This window comes from Pungitius pungitius, chromosome 3 (genome assembly GCF_949316345.1).
Source record: "Pungitius pungitius chromosome 3, fPunPun2.1, whole genome shotgun sequence".
NCBI classification, from domain to species: Eukaryota; Metazoa; Chordata; class Actinopteri; order Perciformes; family Gasterosteidae; genus Pungitius; species Pungitius pungitius.
Window position 1 is genome coordinate 27041813 of NC_084902.1, and position 14611 is coordinate 27056423.

Consider the following 14611-nt stretch of genomic DNA (forward strand, 5'->3'; position numbering starts at 1 on the left):
TTTAATTTAAATTATCTTGTTAACTGTTGGTCTGTTATGTTACGTTAATAACAATTGTAACTTCGGCGTTTATTTCACAGCGACAGGCCCGTTCGGTGTCATGGTGGTCTTACAGAAGCTGCGTGATTATTTGATACTTAACTGTGTTTAATTAACGGATAACAACTTCCACCTGGAGGGCTTCCGAGGTGGAACGCAATTTGCCTGCAGTACTCATTTCGACCACACTGATTGCCATGGAAACCAACGGGGGCGCTGTTTCAATCAATTTTAGATTCAACGGATGACGTGGGGGTGTAATGCCCCACTCCGACCATTAACACTAGGGGCGCTGTTTCACTCATATGATGGACCTTGGTAATTTAACAAGAAAATGCATCTTTAATCAGGCAGTAATCTTTTATGATGAAGCTGCCTGTTATTTGTTGATCAAATATTTTTACTATGAATTTGCGTGAGAGGTAAAAAAAACTAAAACATGTCATGCATGTTGCTGATGTTGGTTTACTCATGATTTCTTAGCTGCAGATAGTTATTGATTTACTTGAATGGAACAAGAGGAGATCCAATTGTTTGATTCAACATTTTATTTGCAGAAGAATGGATGACATAAATAGAGGGGGATGGTTTTGGTCAGAGTATCTACTGTAATGACCATTATCACATCATTTGAACACACAATACATTTACATCCGTCACTTTTATTTAAATATATAAGTTAAGAGTAAATAATTGACCAATGGTATCCCATAGCTTCCGTTAGTGTGGTTTCTAATTTCAGTAATACGTATATTCACCCAAAGGCACGTCTCACATTGTTCATGAGAGATGCACAGATTATCATTAGTGTGATCAAAAAGGTCAAGTAGAAAATAAGTGTCACAAATCAAAACCAGAGTAAAAACACAATCGCAAATATAAAAATAAGAAACCGTTACACAGTAAGTTGCATTTTGACGTTGTAAAAATCATTTAAAAATACTTCCCAGTGTTGTATTGCTTGGACTTTGGTCTTGAAAAATAAAGAACAGCGAGCTGTGTATATTTTAGCTGCTGAAGTTAGGACAAACTAAAATGAACGCAGCTCTCTTTCAATGCAAATCAATGCCTCGGCTGGTTTAGTGCTCTCATTAAAAAGTCAACCCTTCTGACCTGATCATAATATTGAGTGCTGCAGAAAAAAAAAAGACAATATTCAGTAGTTACCATAAATACCAACTAATTTGGCGTCACAGCTTTTTGGTCTGTTGCGATGGCTTTGCTGTTGTCTGGCAGGCGTTTTTCTCTCGCAGTTTAATACAAAGGTCACCGCGAAGGTCAAAGCAAGTGGAAATGGCAAAGACGTGTTGAGTAAAGAATTGGCAGCTTCTGTCCACGCGGGGGGCATTGCGGCTCATATGGTCTTTATTGAATCAGAGTTGGATCCCGCGTGATCTCAGAGGTTAGTCTCGTCCCAGGTGGGGTCGTTCATGTTCTTCAGAACCCTCCTGACGATCTTCTCCAGCTCCTTCCTCGCACGCTGCTCCTCCTCCAGCGTCCGCTTCATCCTCTTGTTGTCCTGAAGAGGACGGACAAAGAAAGACAGGACAGCAGAGGAGAGAAGAACAATGTTCACAAAACATTTTATTTGCTGCATGCGCTCTGTAATGTGCACATTGACATTGCGTTTGTTCAAAAGGTGTTTTTTGGATCCCTTTAAACAGGGACATTTGAAGGCAGCCTGCAGACTTACCTGTTTGAGCCCCTGGATTTCATCCTTCAGACTGTACACAGTGTCCACCAGACTCCTGCAGGAAAAGATCAGCTTTACTCTGACACACGCTGACTGACCAACTGTCAAGTACCATCAGCCTTTTGCCTCCTCACATTGGAGATTGTGTCTCTCTGCCCTTCTTCACATTTCTTTTACATTTTAACAATTGTTTCTAATTGCATTCTTCTGTTTTGTGTGCTCAGAAACCGATGATGGATCCTTTTATTCACTGCTGCCCTTTTTTCCCCCCACAGTCTCCAAAAATCAGAGCTTAACTTATCCACCCGTTAGGTGTAGTGGAGATTAAAACACAACTTCCCCTCTCACCTCTCCTCCACTACAGTTTGCCCGTTGCTCCTGGTCTCTTCCACAATGATCTTCTCCTCCTCTGGGAACAACATGTGCACCTCCTTCCTGCTGGAGCCTGATTGAACAGTAACAACAATGTAAATCACCACTTTGAACCTTTGAATATACTGTTTACTGAATCTACTCTATGGGTCTTGTCCACAACAACACATACGCACAGGAGGGAAATATTAAGAAAGATATACAAATATATAGATATATATCTATATATCTGCACCTAGTTCTAAGCTGGCAAGTTTTCGCTAGCATGTCAGTGTTTTGCGACACCAATATCTTACGGGAAAATGAGGCGGTCCTGTAACTATTGGTGGTCCAGAGACTGTCATAATCCGAGTCCTCTGACTGGTCGGAACCAGGCAGGTTGCCGGGGACAACAGCAACGGTGAGGCTGGAGTCAGCGAGCACGTGGTTGTGCATGAGGTCAGTCCCTTGCCAGGCTGTGCCATAAAGTGTCCAGCAATAGACGGGTTTGAACCAACCAAATTGAATGTTCGGGAGAGGTAGGGTAAACCATATTGAAGTTGGAAAAAAAAAAAAAATTGGGAACAAAAAAGCAATGTGGAAAGCGATGTGTGATAAATTAAGTTAAAATGAAGGAAAAAAGAAAAAACATTCATAAAAAAAGTAGGACGATGAAAGCAAACGAGTTGTTAGTGAAAAAACAGGATGGATGAGTAAAGGAGAGGAAAGGCAGACATAAAAACAGAAGAGAGAGAAAGACATTGTTAGAGCAGAGAGCAAACGCTAGCTAGCAATAAGACTAGTGTTAGTATGCCATTGTGGGTCTCTGGGTGAGTGTGTGTGCGTGTGTGTGTGTGTATACTCACTGGAGTTGAGTGTCTGTCGCGTCTTGGCGCTGGTACAGTAAGCCTCGATCACTTTCAGTATCTGAGCGTCCTCCTCTAGAGCGGCTGTACCTGAGAGACACGTGGATATTGGCCGTTTGGTTTGTTACCAAATGTTTGTTTTTTAGTTAAAATTAAATCAAATTATACCGAATTAAACCACCTTTTTGGAACTAGAACGGACCAGATGCAAGGAGACATAAACTCAGTTTTATATTTATTGTGTTTATTGTGACCAATAATGTTGAGTAAATCAAAATACAGATGGTCTTGTTTTTGCACAAAATTGGCTGAATATATATACTGTATATATATATATATATATATATTAGGAGACACACCTGAGTACCATGTGGCAGATTCAATTAAAGAACAATTTTCTTATTTTAATGGGATCCTTTGTCCCTTCACCATCCTTACTTTTTCGGACAGCGAAGTCCTCCTCTGAAGGTTTCCTTTCTGGCTTCCTCTTCGGGAGGAGCTTCTTCATGTTCTTAGGACTCTTACTCAAATCCTGTGAACAAAAGGCACAGACAATATGTTAAGTAGGAGTGCAGCTCCAATTCCAATTCGGCAGGACTCAAGAAAAGTATCACGTATCAGTAAACCTAAAAACCTTTTAACTCCCATCCTCCCACATCACCTCCTTCATGCAGAGAGCCGCCGAGGGCCGCAGTGGCGGAGCAGGCCGGAGGCAGCTCAGGCTCCAGGGCTTGGGGGTGCTTGGCGGCTCCAGGGGCCCCCACGAAGGGCCGCAGCCCAGGGCCGCCCCAAACGACGGGGGATGCGGGAGGGTGTGGTACGCGTGTCCGATGCTCCCGCCCCGAGACTCCGAGTGCCTGGAGGGAGTGGCGGGCTGAGAAGGTAACTGGGAGGAGCGGAGAAGAGGTCACGGGGGAGCGCAGAGAGGAACAGATCCCGCGTGAGGCGGACCGAACGTGACTCACCGTGTGGCAGGCGGGGGGAGGCTTTTGTGGGTGTGCCGGAGTGTGCGTGTGTTGGGTGAGAAGGTCCAGCCACTCCTGCAGGTCGTGCTGACTGTTACAGGCCACCTGCATCCGATCACACTGACTGCCTGAAGAACAACAACAACAACAACAACAACACACACGCAAGTCAGGCTGATGTTGTCTTAAACAATCTGAAAAATGAGAACGCGAAATGAAAGGAAGGGCTCACCGGAAATTTCAAAAGCATTCTTTAGGTTTTCTCCGTCTTCTATTCTGGAGATGAGCATCCCCGACAGTGGTATCCTTCCCTTCAGACACAAACACTTGTAAACCAGTGGAAAGAGGAGACAGAAATCCTGATTCAGGTTCAAACCTACCTGGTAGATGAACCCGCTCATCCTCAGGCTGGCAGAGAGTACGAGCAGAGTGTGAGGGAAGAGGACGAGGTAGCGTTCATTTGACTCCTGGGAAACAACAGCAAAAAAAAAAAAAGCCTTTAACTTTCTCCTCTTGAGCTCCCTGGAACCTCTGAGTCGGCACGTCGGAGTCGGTACCTGACAGTCCTGCGTGTGGACTGTCGAATGGGACATGTGGATGACGGGGCCGAGAGTTCTGATGTCGTCCCCCTCCCAGTTTCTGATCGGCTCCGTTAAAATCTGCAACTCCAGATCCTTCTTCTTCCTCACCTCCTGGCACTGGGCCTGAACACACACACACACACACAGACACAGAAGCATTCAAAAGGCACCAAAACGCACAAGAACTCAAATTAATACAGTTTGTTGGTTAGTTTAGTTACGATTGGCCGTAAAGGTCAGGAGACTGATTCACTTCTACAAAAGCTGATGTGAGGAATTCTGAGGAGAACGATTACAGCTTTAACGCTATTTAAGAACTGCAAAGTCTAATGCTAGTGTGAATCTTACTGCAAAGCTTTTAAAGTCCATCATGGCAGCAACGAGATCGGCTCTGTCAGGGTGTTGGTCCTGAGACAAGAGAAAAAAGAAAACCCATTGAAAAGAAGGTTTTTTCCCCCCCCATTCATCATACAGGTTTCGGAGAAATAGAGCCGCCTTTTGTTATCTGGACGATAACACAGGCGGACGGGTAGCTCACCTCCATGTGCCGGTCCAGTTCTTTCAGCAGCGTTGGGTACCGCTCCAGCCTGGTGAAGGGTTTACTCAGACTGGTGGTCAGAGTCAGGATCCCGGGAGTGGGCGACCCCTTTGCCTCCATGTACTGCCCCAGCTCCTCACTGTGATCCACACAAACGCACAGGATATAGTGACCCACCTCAGGGACTGATGCACAAGTACAAGAGAACCCGTCTCTGACTGTACCTGTGTTGAATGAGTACATTGACAGCAGATGGGTGGTTGGAGCAGTAGGCCACGTAGAGGACCTTCATCTGGGGCATCAGGTTGAGGAAGAAGCCCCCGATCCTCTGCTGCTTCTCTGAGAGTCTGCACGGACAATCAAGCAAAACAAAACAGATTTCACCATGTGTGTAATAAATGTGATAAGGACGTCCAATTAAGTTTAAATCATAAACATGTGTAATCTACACCTAGGCAACAACATTCACCTCAAAGGCTGCATTCAAAAACGTAAAAGTTGCAACAAGCATCAAATGATTAACCAAACAATCCAAATAGCAGTTGGCCAGTTTCCTCTGTTGGTTTATGAGATTATGAGATTTTATTTTAAACATATGAATCTTCTCAATCCCTTTAAAAAGACACACTGTGTGGTCTCTATTGAGCGCATCAGTACTCAGGCAAACACTGACATCAGTCTACCACTAGATGTCTCTGTAGCTCTTATAACTGCCAGCATTAAACTCCACTGATATGATTTGTTTTAATATCCCGTTACGGCACAAACCAAATATCTTCTTTTGACTCAAAAGCAAATTGTATTAAGCCACAAATGCACTCTTTTTAATCATCCTATTAAATATTTATCTAAGCCAAATTGAAACATCGACCTTGGTAAAAGTAAACGGTTAATACTGTACAACTGACTTCAATAAACATTTAAGATTGCAGCAATGCATCAAGAATCCAGTTATCGTATCATCACACTACGTTTCTATAGCTGATTAATGCACTGACTTTGTATGCTCCTCCAAGGACTGAACCAGCATCTGCTGGAAGGTCGAGATCTCCTCCAGATTTCCCTGAATGTGACTGATGTCTACGCTGCTCACTCTGTAACACAGAGAGGATGAGGAGAGCAGAGGAGTCATAATGGATGGCTGACATCTATTGGTATTGCAATAGAGATATATATACATATGTGTATGTGTGTACATATGTGTGTGTGTGTGTGTGTGTGTCGCTTCCTAAAACCTCTGACTCATAACAAACAATAAAAACAATAGAAAGTGTATAAATAACTCCACCTCTCTGTGGGGTGAAGTGAGCGCAGGTATGAGCCCAGGAGACTCTGGAGCTCCCTGGAATATTCACTCTCCGCTTCCAGGATGTTCTGCAGGACCTGAAGGAGACGTTTGTATTAAATACAGCGGGTGACGTGAGGAGAAAGTAATGGTTTATTTATTATAGGTGAACATTTCACTCTTAGTGTACCAGGCTGTTTCCTGACGTTCAATAAACATTTAGCTAAGAAAATAACTGAGAGTCCCAGTGAAGGATGAAACAGAGTAATACCAGGAGCCAATGAAACACTGCAGCCAATAAAAGATCCCATGCCATCCAAAATTCAAATGTAACAGAAGAACTTCATATTTTGGAGCATTAAATTGGTTTGAGAGACCCTTCTTTTGGAGATTTCTCATGAAGAGGAGAGATCTGCTAATGAATTGTTGAATTTCAGACACATGTTGCTTCCCCTCAAGTCTGGACCACCAGCTATTGATTCAGAATGAGGTTTGGTTTATTCATTCTTTTTCAGAAATCGCACACACAAGAGGGGATGCCACAATGCCAGAATATGTGGAAAACTTTGGTATTTGTGGTCTTACGCAAAGCCCACTCCAACCTAAAGAGCCCAAAGCCTCCATGGTCTGCTCACACAATCCTCTGCTCCGTCCATTAGGAGAAAGATAAGAACATTTTTTATTAACATCTTATTTTTTCCATTTTTATCCAGGAACAGCTTGCACTGGAGGCTCAGGTACCAAAGAAGGGCCGTCTAAAGAGACTGTCACAGCCTGCTGCATTATTAACACACACGCACACACACACACGCACACACACACACACACGCACACAAGCCAACCCCGGGGCAAGGCTGCCCCAGAAACCAGTGGGATGGAAGAAATAACCTACATTACATCTGCTGCACTCTCACACAGGGGGAACATTCCGGCTCCACGCGAGCCGACACACACACACACACACACACACACACACAACCACACACACACATTAATTGGATGTGTGGGGGGAAAATGATCGATTGTACAGAAGCAAGCACACACGAGGACTGTTTGTTCATTTGGTTCACTCGGTCAGTCTAACCAGAGGACAACAGAGATATTCCTTACTTATGATTTCTGATGACGATATCTTTAGAATTCATCACCCAGAAGTCTAAAAACACGTATCCTGAAGTACAACAATTCGAGTAATTATGTTCCTGTGGGGGGATGTTGGTCCCCTTTTCGTGAGAATATTGAGGACGATTTGGACTCACACACACACACACACACACACACACACCCGTGATGCTCACCACGTTGTAGTAGGTCTTACTGATGATCGTGGTGTCGAACCCTTTGGGGGGGCTTTTCAGGGCACCAGACTTTGGCTTGTCTAATGTCTTGTCTATAACCAAAGAAAGAGGAGGAGAAATAAGCAAGCTATTATTACAATACAATACACAGTTACAATAAAGAGTCCATATGTATTGTACAAAAATGTAGGACAACCAATGATTAAACACTTTCACCACAATTTCCACAATTAAAGTGTCCGGTTTATTCCCCCAACAATAAAAGCACATGCTGTCATATCCTTCAGTTGACTATTGTGCTTTGGAGACATTACAGTGTGAAGCCAGAAGGCTAACACGCATTACTGGGGGTTGGTACGAGGATTGACACTATGTCGAGATAACGGGGACATTTAGCACACACAGTTCATCGCCATCATGACCTCCATTGCGAGCCTGCTCTCTGTTATTTGTAAAGCAGCTGCCTCCCACCGCGTGCATCTGCTGCCCTTCCTCTTATCGTGATCCTTGTTTTCTGCTGCGAGCATTAAGTCAGGAAGTTCCCTCTATACAACAGGCCCTTCCTGTCTTTGTGTGCGTGCGGAGCTTACTTCCTCCGTCGCTGCTTTCTCGCCAAAGAGAAGCACAGTCAAAAACACCTCTCAGATGCACAGGATACGCACGCATATTTCTGTCCTAGGATGCATAAAATAAGAGCAGGCTTTAAAGCATTAAAGTAATAACCCTAACCATGTCCCTCAAGTCTTTATGCCAATCAGAAAACCAAAGCAAGTTTGTGAGTACACTTCTGAGCCAGAAAGATAATAATAAATAAATTGAAGGAATAAAAAGGAGTCATAAATGATGCACAACATCCAAAGCAAACGGAGCTCCACCCACCGCTTCCTTTCAGCTCCCGCACATAGTTACTGGGGAACCACCCGGAGCTGCCGTTGAACGAGCCCTCCCACCAGCCCCCCTCCTCCTGCCGGCTCACGCTGATGATGTCGCCCTTGGAGAAGGAGAGTTCGTCCTCGTTGGTCTGCTGGAAAGTGAAGCGCGCCCTGAACAGCGCGTGGCCACACCCGCCGCCCTCCGACATGTCCTGAGGGGACAGAAGGAGACGGCGCTCAATGCGCAGAACGTGCACAAGGACTTTGGAGATGATTTATCTGCTGCCGGGGGCGGGGCCTGGGGGGGGGGCGTCTGACCCCAGACAGTGTTCGGCTGGTGACGTTTCTCGGATGTGCCGTCGCCCGTCGCCGTGGTTACTCACCAGGCTGCGGTACTGAGGCTGCAGCACTTTGGAGGAGCGGCTCTGAGTGTTCAGGGAGTCGAAGGACTTGATCCTCAGGTGTGAAGCGTGCGGCACGAACGCACTGTCTTCAGAAACACCAAAATCTGCACACAGTGTTCTAACAATTACAATACTAACAATTAAAGTGCATTCACAGTGTAGAGTTAAAGGACATTATAACATTTAATCCTTCCACCTACACTATTAGAACTACTAGAATAATTATATTATTCGCATAGTGCACTTATACAAACTGAAAAGGGGGAACAAAAGAGAAGCAAATGAAAAGACTGCCGACAAGGTTTTCCTCATAAAAAAAAACACTGATCTCACCTTCGGTGGCTTTGTTGAGAGCAACCAAGGAGTTGAGGACGTTGGAGAAGTTAAGTCCCTGCAGCAGGTCATTAACCTCAAAAGCCTTAAAGGGAGAAAACCGAAAAAAAATATGAAATTCATTTTTTAAAACAGCAAAAGAGCAAACACGTAAAGCACACATTCACAACGAACGCATAGACGACACACAGCTGCCCTGATTTCCGTGTGTGCATCTCACATAGAGATTTAGCCTATTTGGCTCCAATCGATTCCCATTAAGAATTTACATTATTAAAGCATACTTCTGACTGCAAGAGAAGGAATGCTAAGGGCAGTGGGGGTTCGCTCCAACTGCAGTCTGGAGCAGGATTACTCAAAGTCTGAGCCTTGTAATCCCATCGTACACACACACACACACACACACACACAGCCATAATCAAAAGGCCCTAATCTAGTGTATACCACACACTGACTTCTACAAGGCGTGAAGGTGGAGGCAACATGGGGTTCATGAACTCGTGAAACGGTCTCAAGGCGAAACGCCGATGCCCAAAAGCTGGGAGGAAACATCGGAAAATCAAATTAATGACCGAGCAAGGCGACGGGCTTCTTTAAACGTAGCGCTCCTTCTCAGATCCCACTTGATTTGATCTACATCCTCGGGCTGATTAGTAGTCGGGGCACCGACAGTTAATACACACTTCCATCGCTCCCACTGGCATTGGGCCCAGATGCCACTGCCGCAGTGGAAATGCTCCAGCGCTATGGGAATTCATCTTTTTTTGACACATTTTTAGGTATTCAGCCGCAGCGATACCAAAAGAAGAGAAAAGCACCCGCAGAAGGGTATTATACCTCACCAATTGAGAAAGAAAGTGCAGTTGATATTGAAATAAATAGCACTTTCTTGATCCCTTGAAGAATTTGGTTGTACGTGACATAGTTGTTAACAATTATGACGTAAAAAATGACCTCAAGACTGAGCACATCTCGTCCTGTACATAGATTAGCAGCCCGGCATGATGACGTGTCATATTCTTTTAATTCTAAATAATATGTTATAAAACATGACGATTATTTGACTGCTCCTGAGAATGCTCTTTCAGCGGATAACTGTCACATTGAACTCAATGTAATAAAACCTGTTTTAAAAGTATACGTCTTTAATTCCCAATGTATATTTCATCCAAGTTAAATAGAAGACAGAGACAACATGATCCCAGCACGCCTTAAAAGTGTGATTGGTCAAACAGCTTACCTGATAACCAGGAGCGCTCGTTTTAACGCAGCAGACACGACTCTCAGAATCAATATTCCCACCCGGGTTAAGTTAACGTGATAGATTTAGGCTCTGATTAATTGCTCGGCTCCGGGGCCTCCACCGCGGCGGTTCTGTCGCCCCGTAATCCCGCTCCGCTGGACAGGCAGGCGCTCTGGCTGGGCATCCACCCAGCTCCAGAGGACTGTGCGTGGGGGAGAATTATGGGATGGCCTCGGCTTTCCAGGCAACACGGCTGACGTGCTTCTAATCAACGCGATGGGGAAATCCACAGAGTGGCTGACGTGGGGCGCTACGTCGCCCCGCCCACCCACATCCTTTCCCCCTTGCTCCCCTCGCCACGGATTGGGGAGGTTGTTTCAATGGCATCCCGCTCATCACCCGCTGGGCTCTCAGGGGCATCAAGGGTGAATCTGGAGCGAAACCTTATTAAATAACAAGGTCTACAGTGTGGTAGAACCTGCTCTTTTTCATTATGATCACATGTATCGTAACAATGTGTGTGTGTGTGTGTGTGTGGTGTCATATTCTCTGCACACCCACTATGGGGCCGGATATACTAGCTGGCTCGACCCGCTGATATGTGCAAACACACATTCACACACCCTACTGCGTGTTTTTAAGCTCTGGTAACAATACAGATCGTATTTGTGATAAAACACCAAAGATTAACTCCATACTTCTTATCAGCTAATTGATTTGACTTGTGAACCGTTAAAAGGGGTTTGGGTGACGCTTTGTGCTCAAAAGATCTGAGATTAGAATGAACTAACCCAAACGCCCAAAATGAATGCAATGGCTTATTTTGTTTGGTCCCCATTGATGTAAATTTGGGCAGTTGGCTCGTACGGTTGGAGCCAACGGAAGGTCACGGGGTCAAGGGTCAAACCGTCTGCAGCGCCCTGCTGTTCGTGTGAAGATTCAGTGCTGACATCCAACCCGTCGTCCGCCTCCGTCGACACCGCACACACCTTCCTCAACATCCAAAACGGGTCCAGTTTTGCATCTCACTGGAGGATATTTTGCTCATAAAGGGCTTGTGTGCTCTGCTTTGAGGGGAATGGTGCTGACCTGGAGGGAGCTTGAGACTAAATATCCCAAATCACACACAGGGTGGATACGTCATCAACTCCAACTTATAAACTGGTTATTAAGAGCGTCTCACGAATCCCACATTTGTATTGAACCCTAGATTACATCCATGAGGTTTTGATTTTTGATTGGATATAGAGATATATTGTCGACTACTGTCCCACAGTATGATTCATAAATGGCACAATACCTGCAGCTCGCGCCTTGACGGGAGTAACGGCTAAACATTAACAGCAGTGACGTCACTGACAAAGAGCAGGACACGTCCGTTTTCAGGTGGAATGAATATGTCCGCGTTTGTTCGGGGCGAAGTGTATTTCCCGTGCGTGCATTAACATGGCTTCACACGCAGTAAGTGCACTAATAAATACATTTCACGTGAAGTTAACTCACCTCCACACCGAAAGCCCCGCAGCCTTTAACAAACTCGGTGACGTTCCTCTGACACTCGCTTTCGCCCCTCGGATCTTGGAAAAACTGCCCACAGAAAGTCACTGAATTATTCAAAATGGTCACACAAGATGTAGGTCAACTGTTTATGTAGTTGTTAAGATTTTTTCATCATGTAAACGACCTTTTTACGGGCGTAGCTTGTGCACTTGGCACCTGCTGCTTACCCGTGTTAAGTTAGCTAAAATGAGACATGCTGAGCTTCCGGTATTTATTTTCAGAACAAGGTGTCATATACGTTTTCATATATTGTTGTGTTCACAATTTTATATTCTGTAAAAGCTGCATTAGTCATTATTTTATTGCAGTTATAAGTGCAGTTGTAAGTGCGATATCTAGATGTTGTGGTCTTTTTCTTTTCCTTTATCTTTCACTTACTTATGAGGAATCATCTCAGTTTGTTACATTGTAATCCGTATCTTTTGAAAGCACATAGAGCCACTCAGCTACAAAAAATATATATGATTCAACTTCAAATCAGTTCTGATTACTGTCACAAAAGCGGACTGTGGTGCATGGCTACTACAGTGTAGCATCCTCGGGTCAGCAGTGGTCAGATGCTACACTGTAGTTCATGCCTTTATTTTGAAACAAACAATGCCTCCCTGTGTGTTGACTCGAAGCTAATAGAAGCTAATTTGATAGAGATATTACAGTGAAGCTGTTTAAGCCGAAAGAGGGAATGACGTTGACAGACTTACGGTCCATTGTGTGTGCGCGTGTGTGCGTACGTGCCAGAGAGAGAGGGGGGGGGGGAGCTATACATCTATTACTGCATATTGGTCACTGGTTTTGGTGACCATTATGAACCAGTTAGGGGTGGAACAACCACTAACTGGTTAATTTGCATTATTACGCTTATATCATTTTACAAATTAATCAATCTGAGCAGTGTTCAGATATTACATGTCACATCATCTTTTTTTAAATTGCTGCAATATAGGGGTAAAAAGGACATAAAAGTGAGATAGCACAAAACCTGTTGATGGAAATATACGTTTAATAATAGGCTCTTTTAACCAATTTCATATTAAAGTGTCTGCAAAGTGCTCCCCCCGCCCCCCCCCCCCCCCCCCTTTTGACTGTACATTTATGGATACTTGAATATTAAAGTGGAAAGACATCTAAGAATGTATCCGAATAGTTTATAGCAATGATTTCATTGGATTTTAATTTCAAAGTCAGATTGTAAATATCATTTTAACTGCCATGTTTATTGAATGTTCACATAATACTAGCTTTATGCACTGTCTACACGTGCAGCCTCGGGGCTTGTTCCATTTAGCCGTTCATGTTATCGTCCATGTTTTCACGTACCCCATTCATTTCCTAATGGGTTGTTGTTGTTTTTAATTTTTTTTTTTTAATCTTTACCTCCGCTCACCCCGTGGCCACCGATCCACTCACCTTGTCCACGGTGCCGGGTCTGAGTCGCTCCAGCAGCCTGCACAGCACCGCTCCGTCCTGCAGGGACGTCTGGAGGAAAGCCTCCGGATCCGAGATGCTTTTCTTGGGAGACTCCAGGACCCCCAGCGTTATGAGCCACGTTACCGTCTGTTCCGCCGAATTCATCGCCGGATCCTCCGATGTCCTACAAGAAGAAGAACAACAACTACTACTACTGCAGCAGCAGCAGCAGAGCAGCGCTGCCCTGTTGGTGGTCCGTCCGGAATGAGACGGGAGGGTCAGCCGGACCCGCCTCGTTTGGACGTGGGCACGACGGAGGTGGTTCCTTCCCTTAACAGCTTCGCATCGTCCCTCACTGCCCCCTCTGTCTCCCTCTCTCGCTCTCTCTGTCTCTCTTTCACCTTTTGCTTGTGGGCACAGCTGTACAGCAGCAGGACCCGCGTCAAGGGACGCACTTTAAAGCACGATTTCCTTTGGTAATTTTCAAATTAAAAGCACAAACTTCCCGGGAAGACAAATCTGAATTACTTTAGTAGGTAACAGCCCTTTTACTTTGAAGACAACCAAGTCTTACTTCCGCTTTAACCCACGCTGTTATGGAGCAGTTTGACGCAGCACATCGCAGGACGGTCCCATCGACGTCTAACCGGCTAATCGAACCTCACAGAAAATACAGGCGACGAGCCTCATTAAAGGAAGTCGGACACTGAAACAAATTAAATGTATTTAAAGGACAAGGACGTTCATCTCTAATTCCAACATTTAAACCCCGCTACGCCGAACTCCATCTATATTGAATGAACACATTTAAGATACACGGCTGATTTGTCAGGGACATTTCACTGTAACAAGAAGCTAAACAGTAAAACATGTTTTAGTTCAAACAAGCGTTGCTTAGATACCAGTGACGTCATTATAAGCGACGTGGGGCCAAGTTGTGCAAACGCACTGCTTCATGAAGGATAACTTGCGTGTTAAAGGATTTCGTCCTATGACCACGTGAGCGTGTCACAGGTCCTTCGATGACTGACAGCATGTCATAAACTGTGTGTGACTGGTCCGTGTCGCCCTCTGCTGGACAGATTGGGTACAGGTTTAGCTTTAGTTGTTGGTTACCTATATACAACAACTCCATGCAAATACCATATCCTACAACATTTACATATGTAAATATAC

General features: G+C 44.7%; 1 protein-coding gene across 2 annotated transcripts; it reads right to left on the bottom strand.

The window, feature by feature from the left end:
• Positions 1-589: 589 nt before the first annotated feature.
• Positions 590-14220, bottom strand: arhgef7b (Rho guanine nucleotide exchange factor (GEF) 7b). Of its 2 annotated transcripts, XM_037470882.2 has the most exons (22): positions 13436-14220; positions 11972-12055; positions 9226-9310; positions 8872-8996; positions 8496-8700; positions 7617-7708; positions 6322-6416; positions 6032-6127; positions 5258-5380; positions 5034-5172; positions 4844-4903; positions 4472-4618; positions 4295-4381; positions 4147-4225; positions 3915-4042; positions 3611-3835; positions 3388-3481; positions 2950-3039; positions 2401-2559; positions 2081-2177; positions 1733-1787; positions 590-1558 (listed from the first exon to the last, which is right to left on the bottom strand). In XM_037470882.2, exons 1-22 carry the CDS (start codon positions 13598-13600, stop codon positions 1436-1438), a joined length of 2553 nt encoding a protein of 850 aa, XP_037326779.2. In that variant the 5' UTR covers positions 13601-14220; the 3' UTR covers positions 590-1435. The 2 variants fall into 2 exon arrangements, with proteins under 2 accessions (XP_037326779.2, XP_037326789.2); XM_037470892.2 differs by lacking the exon at positions 2401-2559 and having other exon boundaries at positions 13436-14217.
• Positions 14221-14611: the final 391 nt, after the last annotated feature.

Excerpts from the sequence above, each read along its gene's own strand:
- arhgef7b (XM_037470882.2), bottom strand. The coding sequence starts at position 13,600 with ATGAATTCGGCGGAACAGACGGTAACGTGGCTCATAACGCTGGGGGTC. Across the intron at positions 6,417-7,616 it reads GTAAGACCTACTACAACGTG|GTCCTGCAGAACATCCTGGA; the intron begins GTGAGCATCACG and ends CGTCTCCTTCAG. Across the intron at positions 5,381-6,031 it reads TCCTTGGAGGAGCATACAAA|ACTCTCAGAGAAGCAGCAGA; the intron begins GTCAGTGCATTA and ends TTGTCCGTGCAG.